This window comes from Strigops habroptila, chromosome 3 (assembly GCF_004027225.2).
Source record: "Strigops habroptila isolate Jane chromosome 3, bStrHab1.2.pri, whole genome shotgun sequence".
NCBI lineage: Eukaryota > Metazoa > Chordata > Aves > Psittaciformes > Psittacidae > Strigops > Strigops habroptila.
The window spans coordinates 49946632-49969044 of record NC_044279.2 but is presented as its reverse complement, the minus strand read 5'-3'; the positions used below and the strand labels follow the sequence as shown (position 1 = coordinate 49969044).

Sequence of the window (22413 nt, the reverse complement as noted above, 5' to 3'; positions counted from 1 at the left end):
AGTCTCTTGCACACAAGGTGAAAACCCTAAACTACCTAGGAATTTAGTCCTCTGAACTGTGCAGCTTCCAAGCGTTTTTGTTAGAATTCTGTTAGCTATGAAAAATGAAATAACCAAATATTCAAAGAGAAGACCTGAAAATTCAAGTATGCCTGGATTAACCTGTCTAGTTATTACCATATGTCCTGGTTTCAGCTGGGATAGAGTTAATTTTCTTCCTAGTAGCTGGTGCAGTGCTGTGTTTTCGACGTTAGTCGGAGAACAAAGCTGATAACACACTGATGTTTTTAGTTGTTGCTAAGTAATGCTTACCCCGATCAAGGACTTTTCAGTCTCTCGTGCCCTGCCAGTGAGAAAGGGCACAGGAAGCTGGGAGGAAGCAGAGACAGGACACCTGACCCAAACTAGCCAAAGGGGTATTCCATACCACAGCATGTCATGCCCAGTATATAAACTGGGGCGAGTCCCAGAAGGGACCGATCGCTGATAGGATTGGGCTGGGTATCGGTCAGCAGGTGGTGAACAATTGTGTTGCACATCAGCTGTTTATTCCCTCCTCTCTCTATTTTCTATTATTACTATTGTTGTTGTATTATTATATTTTACTTTTATTTCAATTATTAAAGAATTATTTAAATAGGAGAAATTTCAAGATTGGGTAGAGATTACAAAGCCTTTTAGTATTTCCCATCTCACTACTTTCAAAAACTTTGCAAGTTAACACGAATGCTCTCCTTTTTAAAGTGTACATTTTACTAGAACACCTAAAAGCATACTGTAACATAAACAAAACTTGCACTACAATTCTAACTTTAAAAAAAGTATTTAGAGAAATTTCAAAGTATCTTACTTTCATCTTTGTATAGTTATTTAAAAAGAACAATCATTGAGTACAGAAGTAAATATATTCCTCTATTTTTATGTAATTATTACTAATTTGTGGCCTTACATATATATCCAGAATTCTCCTCTTCCAACAAGTTCTTTAAAATTATTTCAATTTCTTTCCCCAGAAAAAAAACCCCACAGCAGTTCTTAAAAAGGTGCTTATATTAGCCACACATTGTGTTGTGCATTAAACGATTTTCTTGCAACAAAGGATCAGCATATCAGCAGGTGGATTGCAGCTACTTACATCCATTCCAAATAAAATGTTCCTGTTTCTCTTTGAGCTTGTAGCTTGGCTTGTTGATACACCTCTGATGTCTCTGCTTGGCAAAGACCCAGCTGTATAATGTCAGGAAATGGCTGCCGTCCAAGAAGGTGCCCATTTAAGGACAGAAATTCCTGGAAGTTCTCACGTACTGTGCTATCCTATGTACAGAGCAGATAATATTTGATATCACAGAAAGAGGATTTATTTCCTAAGTCCCCTTTGCTTTTTAATTTTCTATACAGCTAAGATTCTTACAGAAACACGTAATTCTATTTTTCTATTTAGTTCTATTCGCAAGTACATATGACAGACTGAAATATTTCACTATCCTGTTCAGGAAAGCATATTATCCTTATTTTTCAAAAAAAGAATACTGGCAACAGTGATTTACTCAATAAGCAGTCAATATGAAAGACTATTCCAAGCAGCCAACAATATTCCACACCTCCTCAAAAGCAGAGTACCATATGTACCCACCATTAGGTATGGCTCTCCGCCTTAGTTACTGAGTTCCATGGTCGATTACTTGGGCACACACTGAAGTTACAGCTAAAACTCAGAATTAAGTTTTCTTAAATTTTCTCTTTTCCAAGTTAAAGTTTAACTTAGTACCGGTTTTACGTTTCGTTTTTTTAAGCTTTCTATATATGTGCTATATACACATACATTTTTCTATTTTGTAATTGCATTTTGTTGGATGTATTTGTAACAGACTGATGATTTACCTTTTAGTATCATACCTTTTGATCCAGGATTGAACTATATTCCACATATTCATGAATCAGATGAGCAGGCCCTACCAATTCAGTTTTAGCTTTAATCCAATCTAAAGAAAACATAAGATCACAGAGTTCCTACAAGAAATAAAAATTCAAGTTCAGAGCATAAGTTTCACAACAGAATCTACTTAAGGGGAAAAAGAAAAGCACAGGAAATATGTTAGGTATTTAATATGCTTCGGTACAATTGTTTGTAGTTAAAAACTTAGGCAATTTCCTTGTTTCATGCATCTTACTCAACCAGGTATGGAAATTCTGGCTATAAAAGGCTAAGCTTGTTATTTAAGGACTTCTCTTTGATACAGCTAGTCAGAAAAGGGATGGGGGTACAAAGCAGAACTTGACTTGTAGCGCACAAGACCTGGTTTAAGGTAAAACACTCTGCTAATACTGATCTGTTGTTCTTCCTAACAGATACTGAATTTGGATTTAAGCAAAAAAAAAAATTCTTACAGCTGCATTTAACTTAGGAAAAAAAAGAAGGTTATTTAAAAGGCAATCAGAAACTGCAAATGGAATTATGACAATAGAACATTTCATTTGGAAGGGACCTACAGTGACCATCTAGTCCGACTGCCTGACCAATTCAGGGCTGACCAAAAGCTAAAGCATGTTGTTAAGGGCATTGACCAAATACTTCTTGAAACAGGCTTGGGGCATTGAACATCCCTCTAAGAAGCCTGTTCGAGTGTTCAACCACCCTCTCAGTAGAGAAATGCTTGCTAATGTCCAGCCTAAATCTCCCCTGGTGCAGCTTTTAAGCATTTCCATGTGTCCTATCCCAGGGAAAAAATATCAGAACCGCCCTCTCCACTTCCCCTCCTCAGGAAGCTGTAGAGAGCAATGAGGTCAGCCCTCAGCTGCTCCTCACAGGACATTCCTTCCAGCCCCCTCACCAACTTTGTTGCCCTCCTTTGCATGCACTCAAGGACCTTCATATCTTAAATTGTGGGGCCCAGAACTGCACACTGTACTTGAAGTGAGGCTGCACCAATGCTGAATACAGCAAGATAATCACTTCTCTTTAGCAGCTGGTTATACTGTCTTTGATGCACGCCAGGATGCAGTTTGCCCTCTGGGCTGCCAGGACACACTGCCGATTCCTGTTGAGCCTGCTGTCGACCAGCACCACCAGATCCCTTTCTGCAGGGATGCTCTCCAGCCACTCCTCTCCCAGTTTATACTTGTGTCCATCCTGGGTGTATAATCTGGCATTTGGACTTCCTAAATTTCATCCCATTAATCACTGTCCAATCCTCCAATCTATCTAGGTCCCTCTGAAAGGCCTCTTGTCTCTCAAGAGAGTCAACAGCACCTCCCAGTTTGGTATCATCATCAAACTTGCTAATGGTGCATTCAACTCAAGATCATTGATAATTATATTGAACAGGACTGGCCCTTAAATTGAAACATGAGGAACACCAGTGTATCTTCTCATCTCACAGCTGGATGACTTGTCCAGAAGGATGCTGTGGAGGACAGTATCAAAAGCCTTATTAAAACCCATAATAAAACTACAGCCTCTGTAGTTAAGCCTGGGTTTTCAAAAAGTTTAGAGAAGATTTATTAGCAAAGCTTCTTAAAAAGGAAAAGAAAAATACAAGCCATTATGATACAAAATAGGAAATCTTCTTAAGAACTGGTTGAAAAGGTAAGACTCAAAGAAATAAGGTAGTTTTCATAACAGATAGTGAATATCAGTGGAGTGCCGAAAGGACTTTATGTTGAGTGTCTACCTATCTGCTCTAAAGCCTGGGAGAAGAGAGGTTCAGGTGGGAAAAAGCCTAGGGGAAAGGCTAGATGGGTCAAGAGGGAAACAGAGGGCACTAGTCAGAACTCACCTTCTGCATGTTGGCACCAGCCATATGATATGCTAGGAAGTTATACCAGTACATGCAATCCTCTTGAGATGGAACAGGTGTATTAAGTTTGTAATATTTCTTGTACTGATTTACTATGTTTTTATGTAGCTCCTGCAATGTGAATCAAAATACACTATCCATTAATACTACACCAACGTATGGAGTGGTTTCACTATTAAGAAAGTATTATTAATATTATATTGTATATAGTTTTGAGGAATAATATTATTTCTCAATCGTAATACATCAACAAATAAAACAAGAAAAGCTTACTTTCCCAAACTGTACAGTTTACCTAATTTATCAGTTAAAACTTCTCTAGAAACATTCTGTGGATATCAAAAGACAGAAAAGCAAGCTGTTAACTTCCCTTCTCAGGCCGAGAACAGCTACCAAATCACTCTTCACATTAAATATGGACAGCTGACAAGAAAAGACCCTTACATATATAGATCTAAAGCAAGTGTAATAACTTGCTTTTTCTTCATATCTACTCTTTTTGCCCTGTCCTTGAGAACTGATGTATTTATTTGGTGCAAGTCATAGGTCCTCTCCCTGCAAGTATTGCCTTAAATTGAAAAGAGGGGAAAAAAAAAAAAAAAAATTAAAAAAAAAATTTCTCTGTATTGAAGAAGAAACTTGCTATTCTGGTAGGGTCTTGATGCCTTTGGAATTATCAATGGGCCATTCCATCTCCTGCTGGAAATGTCTTTGACAGAAAAATAATGGATATAGAGTCTTCTCTCAGTTTAGTTTCTTAGCTCGAAATGGAACCATGAGGAAATCACTCCACAGTTTCAAGCTGAAAATGAATGGTTTTAATTAGCCAGCATCAAGTTTAACTGCATTGTGGACCTATTCTATGAACCTACTCTGGATACCATTTAACAAAGCAACATTTATTGAAGAATGCCTAGTTTTGGAGAGTAAAGGTAAAAATTAATAGATTAGTCAATACCCTACCTGAAGCTGGTTGCGATTCTTCTCCGTAAGAAAGTCAAGCTGAAGATCATGTAAATAATAATGGAATGACTTCCCATTACGATCACAGAACAACAGTGATTTGTTAACAAATTCCTGTAGTATATCTTCAACTTCTTCGGTTTCCATATCCCAAAGAATACAGAGAACCTAAGAAAGCACATAAAGACAGAAAAGCATCAGAACTAAGAGGAAGTATGACTTGTATGAATATCATAACAGGCTACCAATTAACTGACAAACAAACACATGCTAACAGATACAGACATATTACCATTTGTCATAAATTCAGTAAGTTACCAATTGTTCCATACCAAACTACAGAACAGATAATACAAGTTAACCCATCTTTTGTCTATTTGTGCTGATTTATGGTGATCCTATCTTTTTCTTAAATGAGATAAATTTCACAAAGCAGTTTTTAAGCCTTTAGAGAGCTCAAACACAATTTAATTTAAAAGCTGTATATGGAATGCACATTATACTTAAACATTATTAATACATTTGTTCAGTTACAATTTTGTTTCACTACCAACAATAAAAGTCATGATGCGATAATGGACCTGACCTACCCAATCTAGCAATTACTGTTAAGTTACATACAGCATAAGCTATACACAACAATTACAAATTACATGAATTCTTTAAAGTTATTTTTTGTACCTGACTAAAAATGATGAGATTTCTGCATTGCTGCTATTACCTTAGTAGGTACTTTAACATCTTTTGGGAGGATAGAGAGGTCTTTATAGTAGTCCTTATAATTGTCATTCAGTTGCTCGACACTTATGGACATTGCTTCATCAAGGGCTTCATAATCATAAGAAGAAGATTTTCTTATTCTTTTAAACTGCTTATTCTGCAGCTGCTTGAGATAGTATTCCCAGCGACTAGGGAAGTCTCTTAACAATGCACCTATCAAGGATATCACAAGAGGAGAACCTGAAGGAAAAGATTAAATTAATCTTAGAGATTTTCAGGAACACATTCAAGAGGTTAAATAAATTAGATAATTTTCCCAATACATTGATTAAATTCTTGAGGTGTGGAGAACAAAACATGATATCTGCAAACTTGCCAAGTTTTAGTGTAATAGGGGATCAGCTGAAGAAAACTACTCAAAAATCAACATGAGACACTTCTATTTAGTTAAAAAAAAAAAAAAAAAAAAAAAAAAAAAACCAAAAAAACAAAGCACTTCTGTTTTACTTAAGGTACACAGTATTAAAGCATGTTTGCTCCTCTATGTTTAAGTCAAAACCTAGAAGAAAAACATATATTCAGTGCTAAATGGTACGTTAAAGAGTGGTAAGTATACCTTTGCATTCTCTTACAAGGCAGTTAGCTTGTTCTGGCAGTTCTGATATTTTCATATTCACAAATAGGGATAAAATCTCCAGTCCTTTCTCATGTGCTAATCCACTTTCCACATGAACCTCATATTTATTGCCTAGACATAGAAACATGGAAAAATTTTAAAACATAAAAAATCCTATGAAATTGAGAGTATTTTCCAAGCAAAATCTGGAGCAAAGGACCTAGCTCATGATTTTTTGCATAGTATTTTATATGCTTCGTACTAAGAAGACTATAAATTCCACTACCAGAATCAAGTTTGCATTAGAGAGACAAAAAATTTAGACTATAATCTAATAATTAGAAATACATTATGGGCATATTGTAGCAGTGACTATTTAATAGTATAGAGATAATCAGTCTACAGCAGCAGTGTCACAGAGGTTAATGTATCCTGTTGAGAATCTTTGCAGTCTTCAGTGTAGACAGATAACTTTCAGGATAACATATAACATTTATTTCACAAAGAGCATAAAGTCTTATAGAGCAGAATTTTAAACTTGTGCACAAGTTGATAGACAGATTCTATCAGATTCTTTAAAAAAATCACAAGAAAAAATTGCATACATACACACACAAAACCTGCAGTATCTGCAGCAGAGGAAACCGCTCCTTACCTGCCACAGCATCTGTTACACTCCTGTCCCTGCTGGTGATAAGAACCTGACATTGATTATCAAATGCTTTTAATACCCAGGAATCCCAAATGTCATCCAGGATCAGAAGAGATCTAATGCAAGAACAAATATTGCAGATTTCAGATCAACCATTAGTGCTACAATACAGTATTGCATTTTAATAATGAAAGAAAATTTTCAGAATTTACAATGTATCACTGCATAAATTTTTTATATAAATAAGTAAATTATCTTGTGGAAGGTGTGGGGGGGTTGGAACTAGATGATCTTTAAGATCCCTTCCAACACAAACCATTCTATGATTCTATGATCTTAAGTGGGCATTAAAGACTGCACTAGAAAGCTGAATGCAAGCATCTCAAAAACAAAAAACAAAAAAACCCTGCTTTATAGCTACAACTGAAGCATAAACAATAAAGTTCTGAGAAATATTTCCACTAATAGATGCCAGGAAAACCAGAAATATTTACTTTGTTTTCAAGTCATCAGACATCATAAATGAAGAAAAAAGTTGTACAGACTAGGTAACAACTCTGCTTGACACAGGCTAATGATAAGCTTTGTGGAAGAAACCATTTCAGTTTCCTTTTGTCTTGAGAGTTTTCAGTTTTGTTCTGGTATCTTCGGAAAGCTGTAAGACTAATCCTCCTGTGAAGGAATTGTACCTGACTAGGTACAATTGTACCTAGTACAGGTACCTTGTACCTTGTACTAGGTACAAGGAATTGGATGCTGAGGTTCTTTTTACATAAACAATATTTTACAGTGACTATCTATTCAAATCCTATGGCTAGTCACGTTTCTAGGTTACTATATAGAATCTCACCAGAATAATGTACCTGCCTCTATCTGACAAAGAAGTTACTCAAAACTGTTTTTAAAATGTTACAAGAGAGCAAGATGTCAAAAGGATTGGCTAGCAAGTAAATTTATGAAAAGAAATAGCAGTTATTTGCATTCTGTGTGTTTTGTGGGGGAAATAAAAGTTATTGAAACCAAATCCTACAACTCATTTACATGTACTGCCCTTTTTTGGTGTTAAGGGATGAATTTTCAGCTACACTAGTCATTGGTTAAATTGTCCAATTGCCACTGAAGCATGCCAAGACTTGGCCATTTTTCTTCAGCTAAATGACACGCCATCAATGATTATAAATAAGGCTTTTATCCTTCATAAGCAAGTGTATATACATTATGCCATGCTTTCAAAGTTGCATATGTCTTGAACACCCATATCTCATTTTTATACAGTTTCTCTATTGACGCTCTTTTGATAAATCAGAGAGTTTACAAGAATACTATCATAGCCATAAATTACTCATTTTGTGATACACAAATACAGTACCATATTATACATCTGCCACTAGCATTTATTTACCTTTCAATTTTTGTACACTTATCTGAACTTACTTATTCTTTTATCATATGTAAGTCAGTAATTTAAAAAGTTTTAACTGTAACCCCTATACAAGGATTAAAATTCTAGAACTATTCAGAGCTTCACCCTGAATAACACTTCCTAATTATTTATAGTAAACAGGAAGAGGGGAAGTGAAAAGAGTTAGGAAGTTGGTATTAAAAAAAAAAAATACACACCAGAGAGACATGTAACCACAACACGGACACCTTAGATGATTAGATCAAAGTTACTCTGCAAAGTTCTATCAGTTAAAAGAATAGTGCTTCATTTTACTGACATCACCTGGGATATTTGCGTAGCATCAACAAACGAAGACGATCTTTAGCCTCCTCAATGTTAAGTGGTGGCCTTTGTGAAAGAGTGGAGTCATGTTCTAATCTACTACAGAGATTCTGAAGTTTTATCAGGAGTCCTGCTTTGTCCTGTTTTCCAACAGAGATCCAGTGAACTCCTCCTGGAAAATAACCTAACAAGCAAAGCAATATTAATCATGCTATACATTTAATATCAGAAATATTTAATAGCACCTTACAATAGCAATCAGTAACTCAATTTCAATTAAAATATAAAAGTTTATAGCCTGTTGAAAACCAACCTTATAACTTTACCATTAACACAGAAGGATGGTTCTACAAGACCACTATTTTTTAAAGAACAGGTTCTACAGGGCAAGTTCCCACAGAGAATTCACACCACCACTGATGCTGTCACCCCTCCTCTCTATATGCCTTCCTGCCTATCCCTTTACAATCCCTGCTGTATCCACCTTCCTATTAGTCTGACTTAGCATTTACTTTTATAACTCTCTACTACGGCAGGAATTCAGAGTTTGGGATGTGAAAATTATCCCAAAACAGCGAACAAGAAGGCATCTAGAAGAGTCAGCTGTAGCAGAGGATGCTGTAGTCTCTATCCCTACATCATGTTTTCTAGTACCCAAGTCCCTCTTTCTCCTCCAAGTGTCCTACAGTGGGGGGGAGGAATAATCATTAAATGGTTTCATTTCTTATCCGCTTTAAGCTAAAGTGATACCAGTGTAATCAATCCACAAATGCTTGCCATTATTAAAATATATGCAAAAGGTAGAGCAAGATCTTTTAAACTCACATAAGAAGAAGAAACTAAGGACTTAACAAGCAATGCCCAAAAGGAATATAAACTAGATACAATTATTCTGCACTAACAGAAATACCAACTTCAAGTTAATTAAGGATGCTTCTACTCTCATAAGCCAAAGCAGATTCCAAGGTAAAAAGCTATTCACAATCTTTTCCCACAAATTAATAAAATACTTAGTGATCCTGGAGCACCGAATGGTTATGAAAGCTGTAAGTTGCAAGCAAACACTTCAGAAGCACCTGAGGAATTTAGAAACCTAATTCCTAAATTATTTTAAAGATTACATACGATACTTCACCATGTATGTCCAATACACATATACCTATAGTCATTTTTATAAAAAATATACATGTTTTTCTAAAAGTACCTTCCAAGAGATGATGATCCCTTAAAGCTTCTGCTGTTAAGACAGTCTTCCCACAACCTGCCATTCCGTAAACTGTGACCCAGCCCGGATCACTTCCCAAGCAGCACAGTTTCTGTTTAATAGCATCTACCAGTTCTGGCCGAGTGACAAACACAACAGGTCTCTGTGGTACACCTCCTTCGCAGAGAACTGTCTTAACTGAAGTTTAAAAAAAAAAAAAAAAAAAAAAAAAGGAGAAACATGAAAATAAGAAGTAACTTCTAACTGTGATGCCTCTACAAAATGAACAACTCTCCACCCCAAACAACTAGCAGGCTCTACCCCCACCTCATGTCCCATACAAACGCTCTAAAAACTACTCGACTCACAGCACCAAATACTGAAAAAATATTGCTTTTTAGAAATAAACTACTTAACAGACAACCAGCCTCCCACCTACAATAGTGTTCCAATTAATAACTACATGCGAGGCGAGCTAGTTACATCAATCCATAGAAGTGAAAAGATAATTAACAGCTCCAGTAGAAACTGTGGCAAACACAAGAGCTCAGCTATACCCAACAATCAAGTCACTTTCTCAGCCAGAAGTTACTGACGCATGGATGCAGCAGAAAAGAAAGCATGCTTTGTAAGGCTTTCACTTAGTAATTAACAACAGCACAGCACTATGGTTCAAGCAAGACTTTCTTTCACTTAAGCTAAGATAGCATGACTTGCAATGGAGCAGGTAAAGCACAGCAGGAAAGAAAATGTGCACTTTATCACAAAGTAGCCATATGCAGTGCCGTATTATCCTGATAAACTCTGGGAATTCTTACTTGGGTAATCAAAATTTCACATGCCTATGACACTTCTTAAAATGCAGTGTGCCAGTAAATATGGCAGTTAATCATATGCTGTTAGACAGCTCTTCCCATTAGAAACTACCAATTTATTTCATGTCAGTCAAAGATGATACTGATGACAAAGTAGGTAAAAGTTAGGAATTTATGTAGGGTAACTACAACACCTGGTGGAGAGAATTAGAATCCTAGTAACTAGATCAGCTGTTGGAATGTAGGTTGAGAGACTACAGACAACTCTTCACGATAAATGTCGAAATTTTTGAGGCTACAACTTTTTATGTTAGATTCAACTTTAATACATACAGTAAGTCTTTCACATACCACAAGAATGTTACAATTTAGAGAAGACTGAGAGAACTTCAGGTTTCCCTCTTTTAAAATAGACATTATTGTGAACATTTTCCAGATAACCTACAAAAGTCATAATTGTTAACTCACCTGCCATATTAAATATACGAAATACAGACATACTACTACCACTATGACTACTACACTACCAAAACAAGTGAATGCACCAACTACTCCTTTTTCACTGGAAGAGGTATTACAGATAGTCACTTAGTAAGAAATAAAAAAGGCATCTTTACTTTCAAGCACAGGGATTGCTGTAGTTACACTGACCGTACGAAGTCATTCCATCCATCGAACTCTTTCTGTTACCAGAGTAGACAGCAGGGATGCCGTCCTGAAGAAGTGCAGCAAGATCACTGTATCCTTCATGAAGTAGTGCATTATAGAAGGATCTATATGAATTATTATCTTTTGTAAGAATAATGTTTATTAGCATTGCTGCTCGCTCCTTTTGTGTATTCTAGGGAATAGAAAAAAACAAACCCACAAAACATTAAAAGAGACGTCATATATAGAACTAAGAGACCTTAGAACTTGTCTAATCTAACACTGTCAATTATAGATTGTTTATAGTTACAGAAACAACTTACCAAGCCCTTAACTCAATACTACAAAGTGCAATAAAAACTGCATGCCAAGCATATGCTTAAGAATTTCCTGAATCCAGGAATGAGACAGACAGAAATTACTATTTTTAAAACAATGATATAACACATGAGTAGTCTAGGAAGATAAATGACAGGGAGAGACGGTTCTACCTGTTGTTTTACTATCTCCTCCTCCTGTAATGTTAGCACTTCATCAGAAATCATATGATCCATAATATAGGAAGTCTTGATGTCTTTTTCCAATGCTTGGCGATTCATAAGTAAATAATTTCTACTCTTGACATCCATATTTCTTCAGCGTGAAAAAGAGGGGGAGGTGGGGGTGGAAGAAAGTCAAGTCAGAATCAGAACATAACTTACAAATACAAGGAAAAAAGTTTTAAAATAGCTTACAAATTTTTGTTTTAAACTCAGAAAAAGTAGCAGAGCATTTGCATTAGTGGAAAATAGCGTGAATCTTCAGGCAAGCTCATATTACAAACCACAGAAAGCTAAAAGATTTACCTGTTTTTTTACTTTCTGCCTTGATAGACTTTCATACTACTGTTATATGAATTTAATTATACTGTTTATGACTCATTAGTCTAGTTCAGCTAGACAGTACAGTAGCATCAAAGAAAACCACTGGGGAAATCTAATATTCCTTTTCAACAGAATAAAAAACGGTGTATTAATAGTTAAATTGCAATAGTTCACAAGCTACAGTATTCTTGAAACATTGTTTAGATGCCATATGCTATCATGCTTAATAAAACCATACAGCTAAGTGTTATAATTAGTCTGGCTTAATTATTTCTCCAATTGCTCCACTTGGAGGCATATAAAGCGGGTATAAAAAGAATTTCAATCTTTAACAATTATTAGACCCATAGTAAAACATTTGTGCTCACTACATGAATGGAAGTTTTCATTAAAAAAGCAGATATGTACCACTAATTCTGAGAAAAAAGAAAAAAATCTGAGTCCTTTTCCACATTTCTACGAATATATGTTCATGAACACTTGCAAAACTAAAGAATCACAGTCTGTGCAGTCTAGTATTCTAGGATCTTCCTAAATGTCTCCATGAAAAAGTCTTCTCTTCACCCACTACATCCCTCAAATTTTTGAAGTCCTTGGATCATGTGACTGAGACAACAGGATGGGAAAGAGGACTGGTCTCATAGGTGACAGCACTGGGCAGAACTGCAATAGAAAACAAAATTCCAGTGTACCAAATCCCATGAAATAAACTCGATGTTGTCTCCAAGTTCAGGACTTCATACAGGCACACTCAGATCTCCACACATGATGGAAGATGGAGCATTCAACACTGCCAATGACTGTGCTATACCTTCGTCAGCATTTGATACGCAACTATAAACTTGCATTCTTCCTCTACGTCATTAAAAAAAGTGCCTGAAAACAAGAGAAGAAAACTATTTTCTACTACACAAAGGTTTTCCAGAAGTGATCAATGTGAGTCCCAAATGATCTCCCCGATCACGCAATCCTGCACAGTGACCGAAGGCTCCATAGACAATTGCAAACTCCATGGAGCAACTACAAAGCTGCCTGCAGAAGCGCTCACCTTCTCCTTCACCCCTTACTTCAGGAGCCGGGTAGATGCAGAACAGCTGCCTTTGGACAAGCCCGCGCCGAAGCGGCTCTTCTGCCGTACTCACAGAATTTCCTATTTTCACTGAAAATGATGGGGTTGGGAAAGTCTTATACCCTGCCTTGACCCCACCGCACCGCTCAGGAGCGGGGACGGGAACGCTCCCCAGTCGAAAAAACGCCCAGGTTAAAGATAAACAAATAAATAATAATTAAGCCACTCGTGAGGCAAATGCAAAACGAAAGCACCTCGCAAACACAGAAAACAAAGGCTTACCTCACACCCAGACACATCTCGCTATTACCACCCGCAGGGAGAACGAAACAGAAACCGGAGCGCCCAAACCAGCCCCTGCCGGGCCCGGGGGGTCTGCCCGGCCACCGCCACAACCTGCCCCCGGGCCAGAAGAGCAAGCCGCCTCTAAGGCACGCAGCTCAGCACCGCGGGACGGAGTCAGCCTCGGGGCGAAACCCGCCCGCCCGCCTCACCTGGTGGGCAGCGCGGCCGTCGGGAGCCGCCGCCAACAAGTTCTCGCCTCGCCCTGAGACCAACCCGCTGCCCCGCAGCGGGGAAGCGGCGCGCCCCGAGTACTTCCTCCTTCCGGGCCCGGGGGTGGGAGAAGGGCGGGTCTGGCTCGCTGCCCTCCGCGGCGGTCGCCAGCAGCGCGGCCCCGGCCCCGCGCGGAACAAAGCCCGGCGCGCCGGCGCAGAGCCGCGGAGGTTCGTCTGCCTCGGCCGGCAGCGGGAGCGTGCCTGACGTGGCGGGAGCGGCTGCGACGGGCGAAGCGCCAGGCGCTGGCCCAGACCAAAGGTGTAGCTCCGGGGAGTGCAAACGTGGTCACGGCGGGGCAGGACGGCCTGCTCGCCCCGCAGCTGAGGCCAGAGGAAGCGTCGAGGGTACGGAGAGTGGCCGCGGTCGGCCGGGGTGCCCGGCTGCTGAGAGAGGGAGAACGGCGGCCCGAAGCGCTGGGAGGCGGTGGCGCCGCGGGAAGAAGGGTGTCACCGGGGCTGGGTGGTGTCTTGCAGGCCGGCTCCTGGGCTGCGGGAGTTTCCTGGGAGCCCTGGGGGTGGAGAGGAGGCGGCAGTCGGTCCCGCTCGGTGCCCTGGGCCGGGCGCAGGCAGGGCAGGAAGGGTATGGGAGGCTCGGGGTGGGGTCTCTGGGGAGCTTGTCCCTCTCCACTGCGCGGGGCTGCGCTCTTTTAAACTATTTCCCTACCTACTATTCAGATCCCTTTTTTTAATCTTACTTTCATAATACGTGCTCTCAATCGAAGGTGTTTTAAAAGTTATAAAACAACATTTTTGGTTTGTCTTTTTTTTGTGGGGGGGGGGGAAGCCAGAGGTGGTTTTTTTTCTACACGCTTCAAACTCGGAGCACGCTTCCTAGCACTGTGACTTACAAACAGCTCTAAGCTTCGTGCTCCTCGCACAGATTGGGTTTTAAACAATGCCTTTTACGCGTGTGTGTGACTATGTAAGTATCTCTAATGTTCAAATATTCGTATTTTGACAAGTGACAAAGAACCACATTTTTGTCTCAAATTGTGCTAAACCGGATCCACCAAGGCTCTGGTCTATTTTGAGCAGCATGGTAGAAGATTTAGACTTAAAAATTCCACTCTCTACTTCCACTTGGTTGATTAGAATATGAGATTTTGTACTCTTTGAAACTGGGGATTCATATTGCTTGAATCTATTCAGACCTTAATTTTAACAGAGATGAAATTATAGCTTTTCTTTTACCTAGATGCAGTGTTTAATTAATCTTCTGTATTTTTCTGTTAACTGATGTCTGGGGGTTTATGGATGACATGAAATCATTACAACAGAACTTTTTCTGAGTTAAAGCTTGATTTGCAATCCCATTTTTTTAAATGAGAAAGTTCATTTTCCCATTTAAAGTGGAGTAGGTAATAATTCAAAAAAAAATCTATAAGTAAAACAGGATGGTGAAATTGCTGATGAAATAGTGATGAAATTGTGACAGTAATCAACTATAAAAAGAAATATCATGCTTTCGGTCCTTGTGATTTTAAATATATCTTGAAAATGGCTTACTGTACAACAGATGAAATATTTCTGGAAGGGTGAAAAGAGCTGAAGTTTGAGAAGTCAGCTCAGTTTGAGAAAATGTGAAAGTGGTGCTCTGTAGTATAGAAAACAAATTTCCACAGTGTCTTGTGAAAGTATTATGACACTTCACAAAAGTTCACATAACTAGAAAACATAGTAAACACTGCAGGAAACATTTTTTGGGGCATATTTCTGTAACTAAAGGGCAAAAGGTTATATTTGAGGATATTTAGAAGTAAGTAGTCCTCCTTGGTTTTATTTTTTCCCTAGATCTCTCTTTTGCTTCTGCTTGTTTAAAAACACAAAATGTCTGAAGTTAAGCAGAGGAAAAAAAGTATTTCTTCATCCAAGACAAATGAAGGGTCACAAAAGGTTGAGACACAAAGTAACTGTGGGAAGCTGGTAAGTCCCAGGACCAGCAATAATCAGAGTTCCTTTCGGATGGACTCACGGACAAGCTTGAGCATAATTTTCTTTGCTGTCTGCCTGGTGCTGACCTGGTAGGTAACCCTCTAAACTGGATTTTAATGTTTTCTTTTGTATTCCATACTGTTAAGTCACTGGCAGTATGATTAGTTAAATTTCTTAAAGTTAGACAGATCAAGGAAGGAATGGCAGTATTGCCAAGTGTGGAAACATCAGTGTACAGTGGGGACGTTACAGAAGCTCGATCTGTTCCATCATGTTGAAAGTTTAAAACGTGCCTTGCTCATGAATTGTAAATACCTGCTTTGGAGACTACCTGTGACTGTGAAGAGCAACTTCATCTGACAATAAGTACAACAAGGCTCACTTGGCAGGTAGGAAATAATTCAACAGTAGAAGTGAAGTAGGGTTTTATGTAAAAAATTTGCTCAGCAGTGTGGTAAATTGTTCATCAGGTGGGAGTCTTCAAATAAAGGTCCAACATCTTTGTAAAGGATGTTTTAGAAGATCTTAGCAGCATCAGTACCTTAGTTCCATTAGAAACTGAGCTTCATGCAGAAATGATGAAATTCTCAGAACTCTAGTGCAAGAAATTAGTCCAGATTATTACACTTTAGATGTCTATCTGAAAATTAAGATAAAATTTGCTCTTATTTTAACATCTCCCAGATTTCATTATCTAAATCTTTGAGAAACAGAATTACATAGTAGAATAAAATTATTAGTGATGCTTCTGCTTACTGTTTTATGTATATCTGTTTACGCCTGGTTTGCATGCATCTCTCTCTCTGTAGCATTTTAGCTTTTACTGCCTAACTAAATCTGTATAGAATATTGTACATCTGTTGAAACTTCTAATTGCTATTCAATATACTAATAAATATCAATTTATGAAAGCACAAGTATTTTAAATAAACTCTATTGTTCTAGATAAAATTGTTCTTACTACTGAGAGGACCCCTCTGTAGTCTACAATAAACCTTGTTTTGGGAGTAACAACCATCCAGCAAAATTCAGGGGTTTTTGCTTGTTTGTCTCACTATTTTTTTTAACTGGACGAGGTGCTTTCATTTACTGTGAACTTGGGAGCTTTCTAAGCTGTATCTAGAATGTATATAAAGTACAGGATTGAGATCTTTGCTGTCTTCAAAGCTAGCATCATCGTAACAGTAGCTATACAAGCTTTGCTGCAATGCACCTTATAGTCTTGGATGGTTGTAGCTAAACAACATTAGAGTTAACCAGCCTTTCTAAATCCAAAGGCTTCTGTGCCTGATTTTATGATGCTTTGCAAGAAAGTCCAAATTAACATTATTATTATTATTTATTTCCACCAGTTAAATAATACTTTATCAATAACATGTATTGTGAGGTGATGCATTATGAGCATGTAATGGCCTCCCTATGTCAACGGTCTTACTGGACATTTTTCCCGTTTGAATGGCGTACAATGTAAGAACAAAGCACATCTATGCATGTTGCCTTGTTTTTCTACCTCTACTGGAAGATAACTTCAGTATGAAGACAGATCAACTTCATTAAATCCTAATTTTTATGTTTGTTTTTTTTCTCTAATGTATTGGTCTAGCAAATTCTGTGAACACAAATCCATGCAGTAACAGATTGCTGTGGATCAGGTCCTAGAACACTTAATATATGCTACTTGTGTAATTCTGTTTACTATTTATTTACTTGCACTTTGCAGGTTCCTATTTCAGCAGTCAGGTCAATTTGCTGATATGGAAAAAAAGTTCAATTTCTTACAGCAAGAATCTGAAAAATTCTTGGATGTGGAAAATAAAGTCAACTTTATTTCTGAAAAGGTAAGCATTAACATCTTAATTGGATAATCGCTGGAGATCATTTGCCATTGTTTTACTTTTTTGTCATTTAGGTAAATTTAACTGTCTTTACATAAATTTTCATAATGTATTCTACTTACCTGTGAATAGACCTTTGGAGAGTATTTCATGTGACTAAATGTGTCAATCCATACAATTGTTCAAGTATGTATATATAGTGGTGGTATCTCAGTATTATTTTTTAAACGCTAAACTATTTTTAAAAACTTCATTTATGCATATACTTCATTCTGACAGTACTCTTCTGTGTATCATTCTAATATACATAGTTTTGAAGAAAATGTACGGGCATTTTTATGTAGTAGACCATAATAACAAAAAAAAAACCCACCATGGAAAATAAGGGATTGACAACAAAGAAAATGGCATGTATTCTGTAGAAATTCAACAACAAACATACCCTTTTCTGTGACTTTTTGATGCCAGGTTAATCAACAATATTTTAAAGATGAAGCATGAAAACGAATCACATAGGAGCTTTGTAACAAGTAAAGTGGCTCCTAAGGGTGTTTATTCTCTGTTAAATAAATGCAAATGGTTTTCTGTCTTACTTTCATGAAGTAGACATGGACATTGTTTTATGTTATAAATGCAGCTTGAGTCTTCTGAAAGTATCCTACAAGCAGCTGCCTCGCCTGTCTCTGTGGTGACTGAGTTTGAGCAGGAAATATCTTCTCTTCATAACATCATAAATGATATTCAAAACAATGAGCAGACTCTCTCTCTAAAGCTGCAGAACATTAAGGAGAAGTTCCACAATGTTACAAATTCCTGGAGAAGCAGCTTGGATGAAATGAAAGCAAACACCAATGGCTTAAAATCAGAAGTGAAATCCATACATACAGGAGTTACTTCCCAAATTAATGAAGTTGACCAAAGAATTAAATCCCTTTCCGAAAGAGTAAGAGATTTGGAAGACAGTACAGCCAGAAATATTAAAACACTAAAAAGGCAAGAAGATGATGAATTCTCTAGAGTTGAGCAGAAGTTGGACTTGCATGCAAAGGCAGTTGAAAAGCTAGAAGAACAACAGAATAATCTGGCAGCTAAGGACACAGACCTGCATCAGAAACTTGTGAACTATGAACCTAAAATTGAGGACTGCAAGACCCATTTGCCAACAATTGAAAATACTATTCACTCTATTCTTAGATTATCAAGTGAATTACTAAGTATGGAGAAAAAGATAGAGGACTTGACAACACAGATATATACTGTGGAAAAGGATATGTTGAAATCTGTTTCTGATACAATGGCCATGCAAAAGGTTCTTGAAGGCATACAGTACAATGGCAGCATATTGAAAGTGCAGGGTGAAATAGTGGTTTTAGAAGAAGTCATGCATGACATGAAAGTATCTTCAAAAGAAATAACTTTGGAAAGCTGTAACTTAGAAAATGACCAGAATGGGGATAAGTGAATTGGGACTTAAGGCCTTCATTGTTGAAAGAGCACTTTATAATAAATAATGTGACTCCAACATATGTTAAGGGTAGCTGAAATATTGTCATTAATTTAAATAGGCATTAGATTAGATCGAAAGGCAAACTTATTATAAAGAGGCTAGAGAGCAAGAAATACTGTGTTGAAGGAGGAAGGAGTATCATCTTAAGGATTATTTTAGCTTATTTATTAAAAGTTCATTTTTATTAGGAATTTGAAGCAAAGTATTTAGAGATAAAAGGGGAAAAGAAGTCAAAACTGAAGACATCAGATTACAATTTACATTTAGTTTTCACTACTTTTTTTTATATTGTTACTTTTTGTATTATATTCCATGGACAATTATATTACCATGAACAATTAAGTTCTTATTTCTAGTCAGATATACACGTACTTTGCTTTTAACGTATTATATGCCATAATGTTTTTGTGCTTACAATACAGACTTCTCAATGTCAGAGTTTTTACTGGGATCCACATATTTTTATTATGTGGAGAAACACACTAAGTACGTTTCTACCACCTGCAGCTTAGATACAGCAGCATGACAGAAAACATTAGTAAAGTACCCCTTATGGAGAAACTTGTCTTGTACTGGTATTTATAAGCAGGGGGTTACATAGCAGCTGGTGTTATCATTCATTTCTTTCACCCTGTGCAAGTGCCCTCCTCAGGCCTCATTCCAGCATTTTCAGACTTCCTGAAATCACTGGCATAGTTTTTTGTTCTGCCATTGGACTACACGTAGACTGAAGTTCTTATTTACAGATATTCCTGTTAGGTGGTTCTTCCTACATTTAATTTGCAATTTTGGTGTGATCAGTCACTATTAGTTTGTTGGGGGTTTTTCTGTTTGGTTGGGTTTTGTGAGTTAGTTTGGTTTTTCTGGTGCTGTTAGAAATAAGTTTTAACTTTTGCAGAATGTTCTCTGTTAGACATTACGTGACATGTCTGGTATTGCTTTGCATTTCAAAGGGGAAAAAAAACCTGAACAGTGTCGCTGACATTGGTTCCCAAAGTTTGGTGAACCAAGAGCTGCAGAAGCAGTTAATGAAAGCCGTGGAGTTATGTATTTGGGGGCACGGAATATCTAATTTATCCATAGATCTAATAGATCTGCTTACACAGGATGTAGTACTACCTAATGTGCCTCATAGTTGTTCTACTGAAATTTGGATCTCAGGACCACCCTAAACTTGTGTCTGCAGACTTCTGTCTTGATAATTTCCTATTTCTGAACTCAGGAAAGTAGATTGCTTAGTAGACAGTATGAACCTACAACATTCGTGACTTAATCAGGCTAAAGTTAAATTATTCTGGCTTTGTACATTCAAATTATTCTGGCTTTGTACATTCATTTATCTAGAACTCTACTGAAATCTTCACTACAGTTAATGTTGCCCACTCAAGAGACTATGAAGCCAGCACTTCTCAATGTTAGAAAGGCTATCAATTTCACATATTTATTACTTTTGTACAGATTTGTATGTGTTTACAGTCATATTCAATTAAAATATGTTGTAGTGGATCACCCCGTCCTTCTGCGTAATCTAATTCAAAATAAACTGGTTTTTTTCCTTTTCCAAGTTCTACACTGACTTACTGGGGAGTGAACAGGATAGCATCACTTGGATATTTTCCTTTCTTCCTCTCAAACTTGAAGCCCAAGCACCAACTGTTAAAAAATCACAAATAAGTGAAATAGCAAATGCATCTAAAACAAACTGTAGCTAAAACTAACTGTAGCATGAGTATCCCCTTGTCATCACAGCTTTTACAGAGGGTTTTTCTATGAAGTATTTTTTTGTCTATTTTAGACAAAAAGGAACTATGCCTAATTTCTTCAGCTTTTACTTCTGTGAACACCAGGTTCAAAATACATATAATGATTAGCAAAATAAAAACACATCAGTTAATTATGGTCCATGATTTTTGGATAAGAGGATTTTAAAGTAGTCATCTTTCTAATATGTTTCTGAACTATCTTTTTATCTGTGTCTTTTTAGATCACAGATGTCACAGGCTTAATACAAAAGATATAAAGAATACAAAATCAGAAGATTGCATTTCATGATTTGTGTTTTCGGTGGTCATGCTGGAAAGTCATACAGAACCTTCCTGTAATGTTTGTTGTAATAGAAAAAGTAATAACATTTGAATATATGTATAGTGAAAACAACTTTTTTTGTGTTGCAACAGAAGTTTCTTTCCCACAGAGAGGATTTGCATTCAGTTTCAATATCAGAATAGTAAGATATTTCATTAGATACAGCTTTAATTTTGATGTGAGTTGTTAAGCTATAAATCTTGTAAAATATTTTTGTTTGTATCCCTTTAGTGTGAAAAGACTTGGAACCTAATGGAACACCTGGAAGATCGTCAAGTAATTTCTCACATCAAACGTCTGCAGGAAGATATTTATACAATGAAAACATGGTCTAGCAGCATAATTAAAAAACAAGAAGAACTGCAGAAGAATTTAACAGCCCTTTTTCATGCCATTTCGAGTGTTGAACAGAATGCAGCTTCTGTAGCAAAAAACCTAACTTTGACCATTGCGACAGTAAAAACTGACATAAGGCGCATTTCAGGCCTAGTCTCTGATACGACTGCACTGACAGATTCTTTACAAACACTAGAAGATAAAGTAGAAAAAGGTGAAAAGAAGACAGTAAAAAATATAGGTGACCTGCTTAGCAGTAGCATCGACCGAAGTACAAAACTACAAAGCTTGGCATCCAGTAATGCACGAAAAATTGAGCAAATTCAGACAGCGTTGTCTGAGTTAAGAAGTGATTTTAACAAGCATTCGAATAGACTTCTGAATCTTGAAGGTGACAGAGCAAAAGTTCTGAAGACTGTTACATTTGCAAATGATTTAAAACCCAAGATGCACAAACTTACAAAGGATTTTCCCATCTTGGAGCAGTTCATAAGTGACCTAACCCTGAGAATAGGAAGGTTAGTGGAGGATGTATTACAACGGGAGAAGGAAATTGTGTTACTGAATGAGAGATTGGTCAATCTAACAGGAGTTCAAACAGAGATCAAAGATATAAAAGATGAAATAACCAAGATTTCAGACATGAATTGATCACTCTGAAATGCCGCTGCCTAAAGAATAGTAGTGTTTGAGGAGTGTTAGCTCCATCATGTGTAGTACTCAGAAGGAAGGCAATGTTTAAAGGCTTCATTTAGGAGCACACCAAAACTGAACTAGAGATTTGTCCTCTTCCTTTGAAAAGGACAGTCATACTGATTTCAAGGGATAAAATATAATGTGAGCAAAACCACATGTCTCTGTACATGTATTTGTCTTTTGGAAGGGCGTCAGGTGCTATATTTAATAAAATGCTTGTTTTGTACAATAAAAGTGTAAAAGCAAAAAATCTTGTTCTTAAGAGTTTGCTTTCATGAAGCAAGCAGGACGCAAGACTAACAAATCTTCAGCTTTTCTTTCCTGCTCCAAAGGAAGGAATAAAATTGTGGTTTCCAGATGGAGTTAAACTAGTCAAACTGCAGTAGCAATTT

The 22413-nt window shown here is 37.3% G+C and overlaps 2 protein-coding genes across 7 annotated transcripts in view; one reads left to right on the top strand and one right to left on the bottom strand.

The window, feature by feature from the left end:
- APAF1 (apoptotic peptidase activating factor 1) overlaps positions 1–13660 on the bottom strand; it is a 34197-nt gene extending 20537 nt beyond the window's left edge. The window contains exons 1-13 of one of the 3 annotated variants that reach the window (XM_030480715.1): positions 13568–13660; positions 13053–13163; positions 11633–11774; positions 11145–11334; positions 9679–9876; positions 8475–8658; positions 6752–6864; positions 6097–6228; positions 5482–5720; positions 4761–4928; positions 3777–3908; positions 1897–2010; positions 1136–1314 (exon numbers count right to left, since the gene is read on the bottom strand). In XM_030480715.1, the coding sequence (XP_030336575.1) occupies positions 1136–1314; positions 1897–2010; positions 3777–3908; positions 4761–4928; positions 5482–5720; positions 6097–6228; positions 6752–6864; positions 8475–8658; positions 9679–9876; positions 11145–11334; positions 11633–11770 (1787 nt within the window). In that variant the 5' untranslated portion in view covers positions 11771–11774; positions 13053–13163; positions 13568–13660. The other 2 variants (XM_030480714.1, XM_030480717.1) reach the window with 2 other exon arrangements.
- A 4-nt stretch (positions 13661–13664) lies between these two features.
- IKBIP (IKBKB interacting protein) lies at positions 13665–22264 on the top strand. 4 transcript variants are annotated; one of them, XM_030480729.1, is made up of 4 exons: positions 13665–13975; positions 15422–15651; positions 17283–17400; positions 21221–22264. In XM_030480729.1, the coding sequence occupies exons 2-4, from the start codon at positions 15458–15460 to the stop codon at positions 21974–21976; spliced, it is 1068 nt and encodes a 355-aa protein (XP_030336589.1). In that variant the 5' UTR covers positions 13665–13975; positions 15422–15457; the 3' UTR covers positions 21977–22264. The 4 variants fall into 4 exon arrangements, with proteins under 4 accessions (XP_030336589.1, XP_030336588.1, XP_030336587.1 ...); XM_030480728.1 differs by lacking the exon at positions 21221–22264 and adding an exon at positions 18035–20413 and having other exon boundaries at positions 13735–13975; XM_030480727.1 differs by lacking the exons at positions 13665–13975; positions 21221–22264 and adding an exon at positions 18035–20413 and having other exon boundaries at positions 15370–15651.
- Positions 22265–22413: the final 149 nt, after the last annotated feature.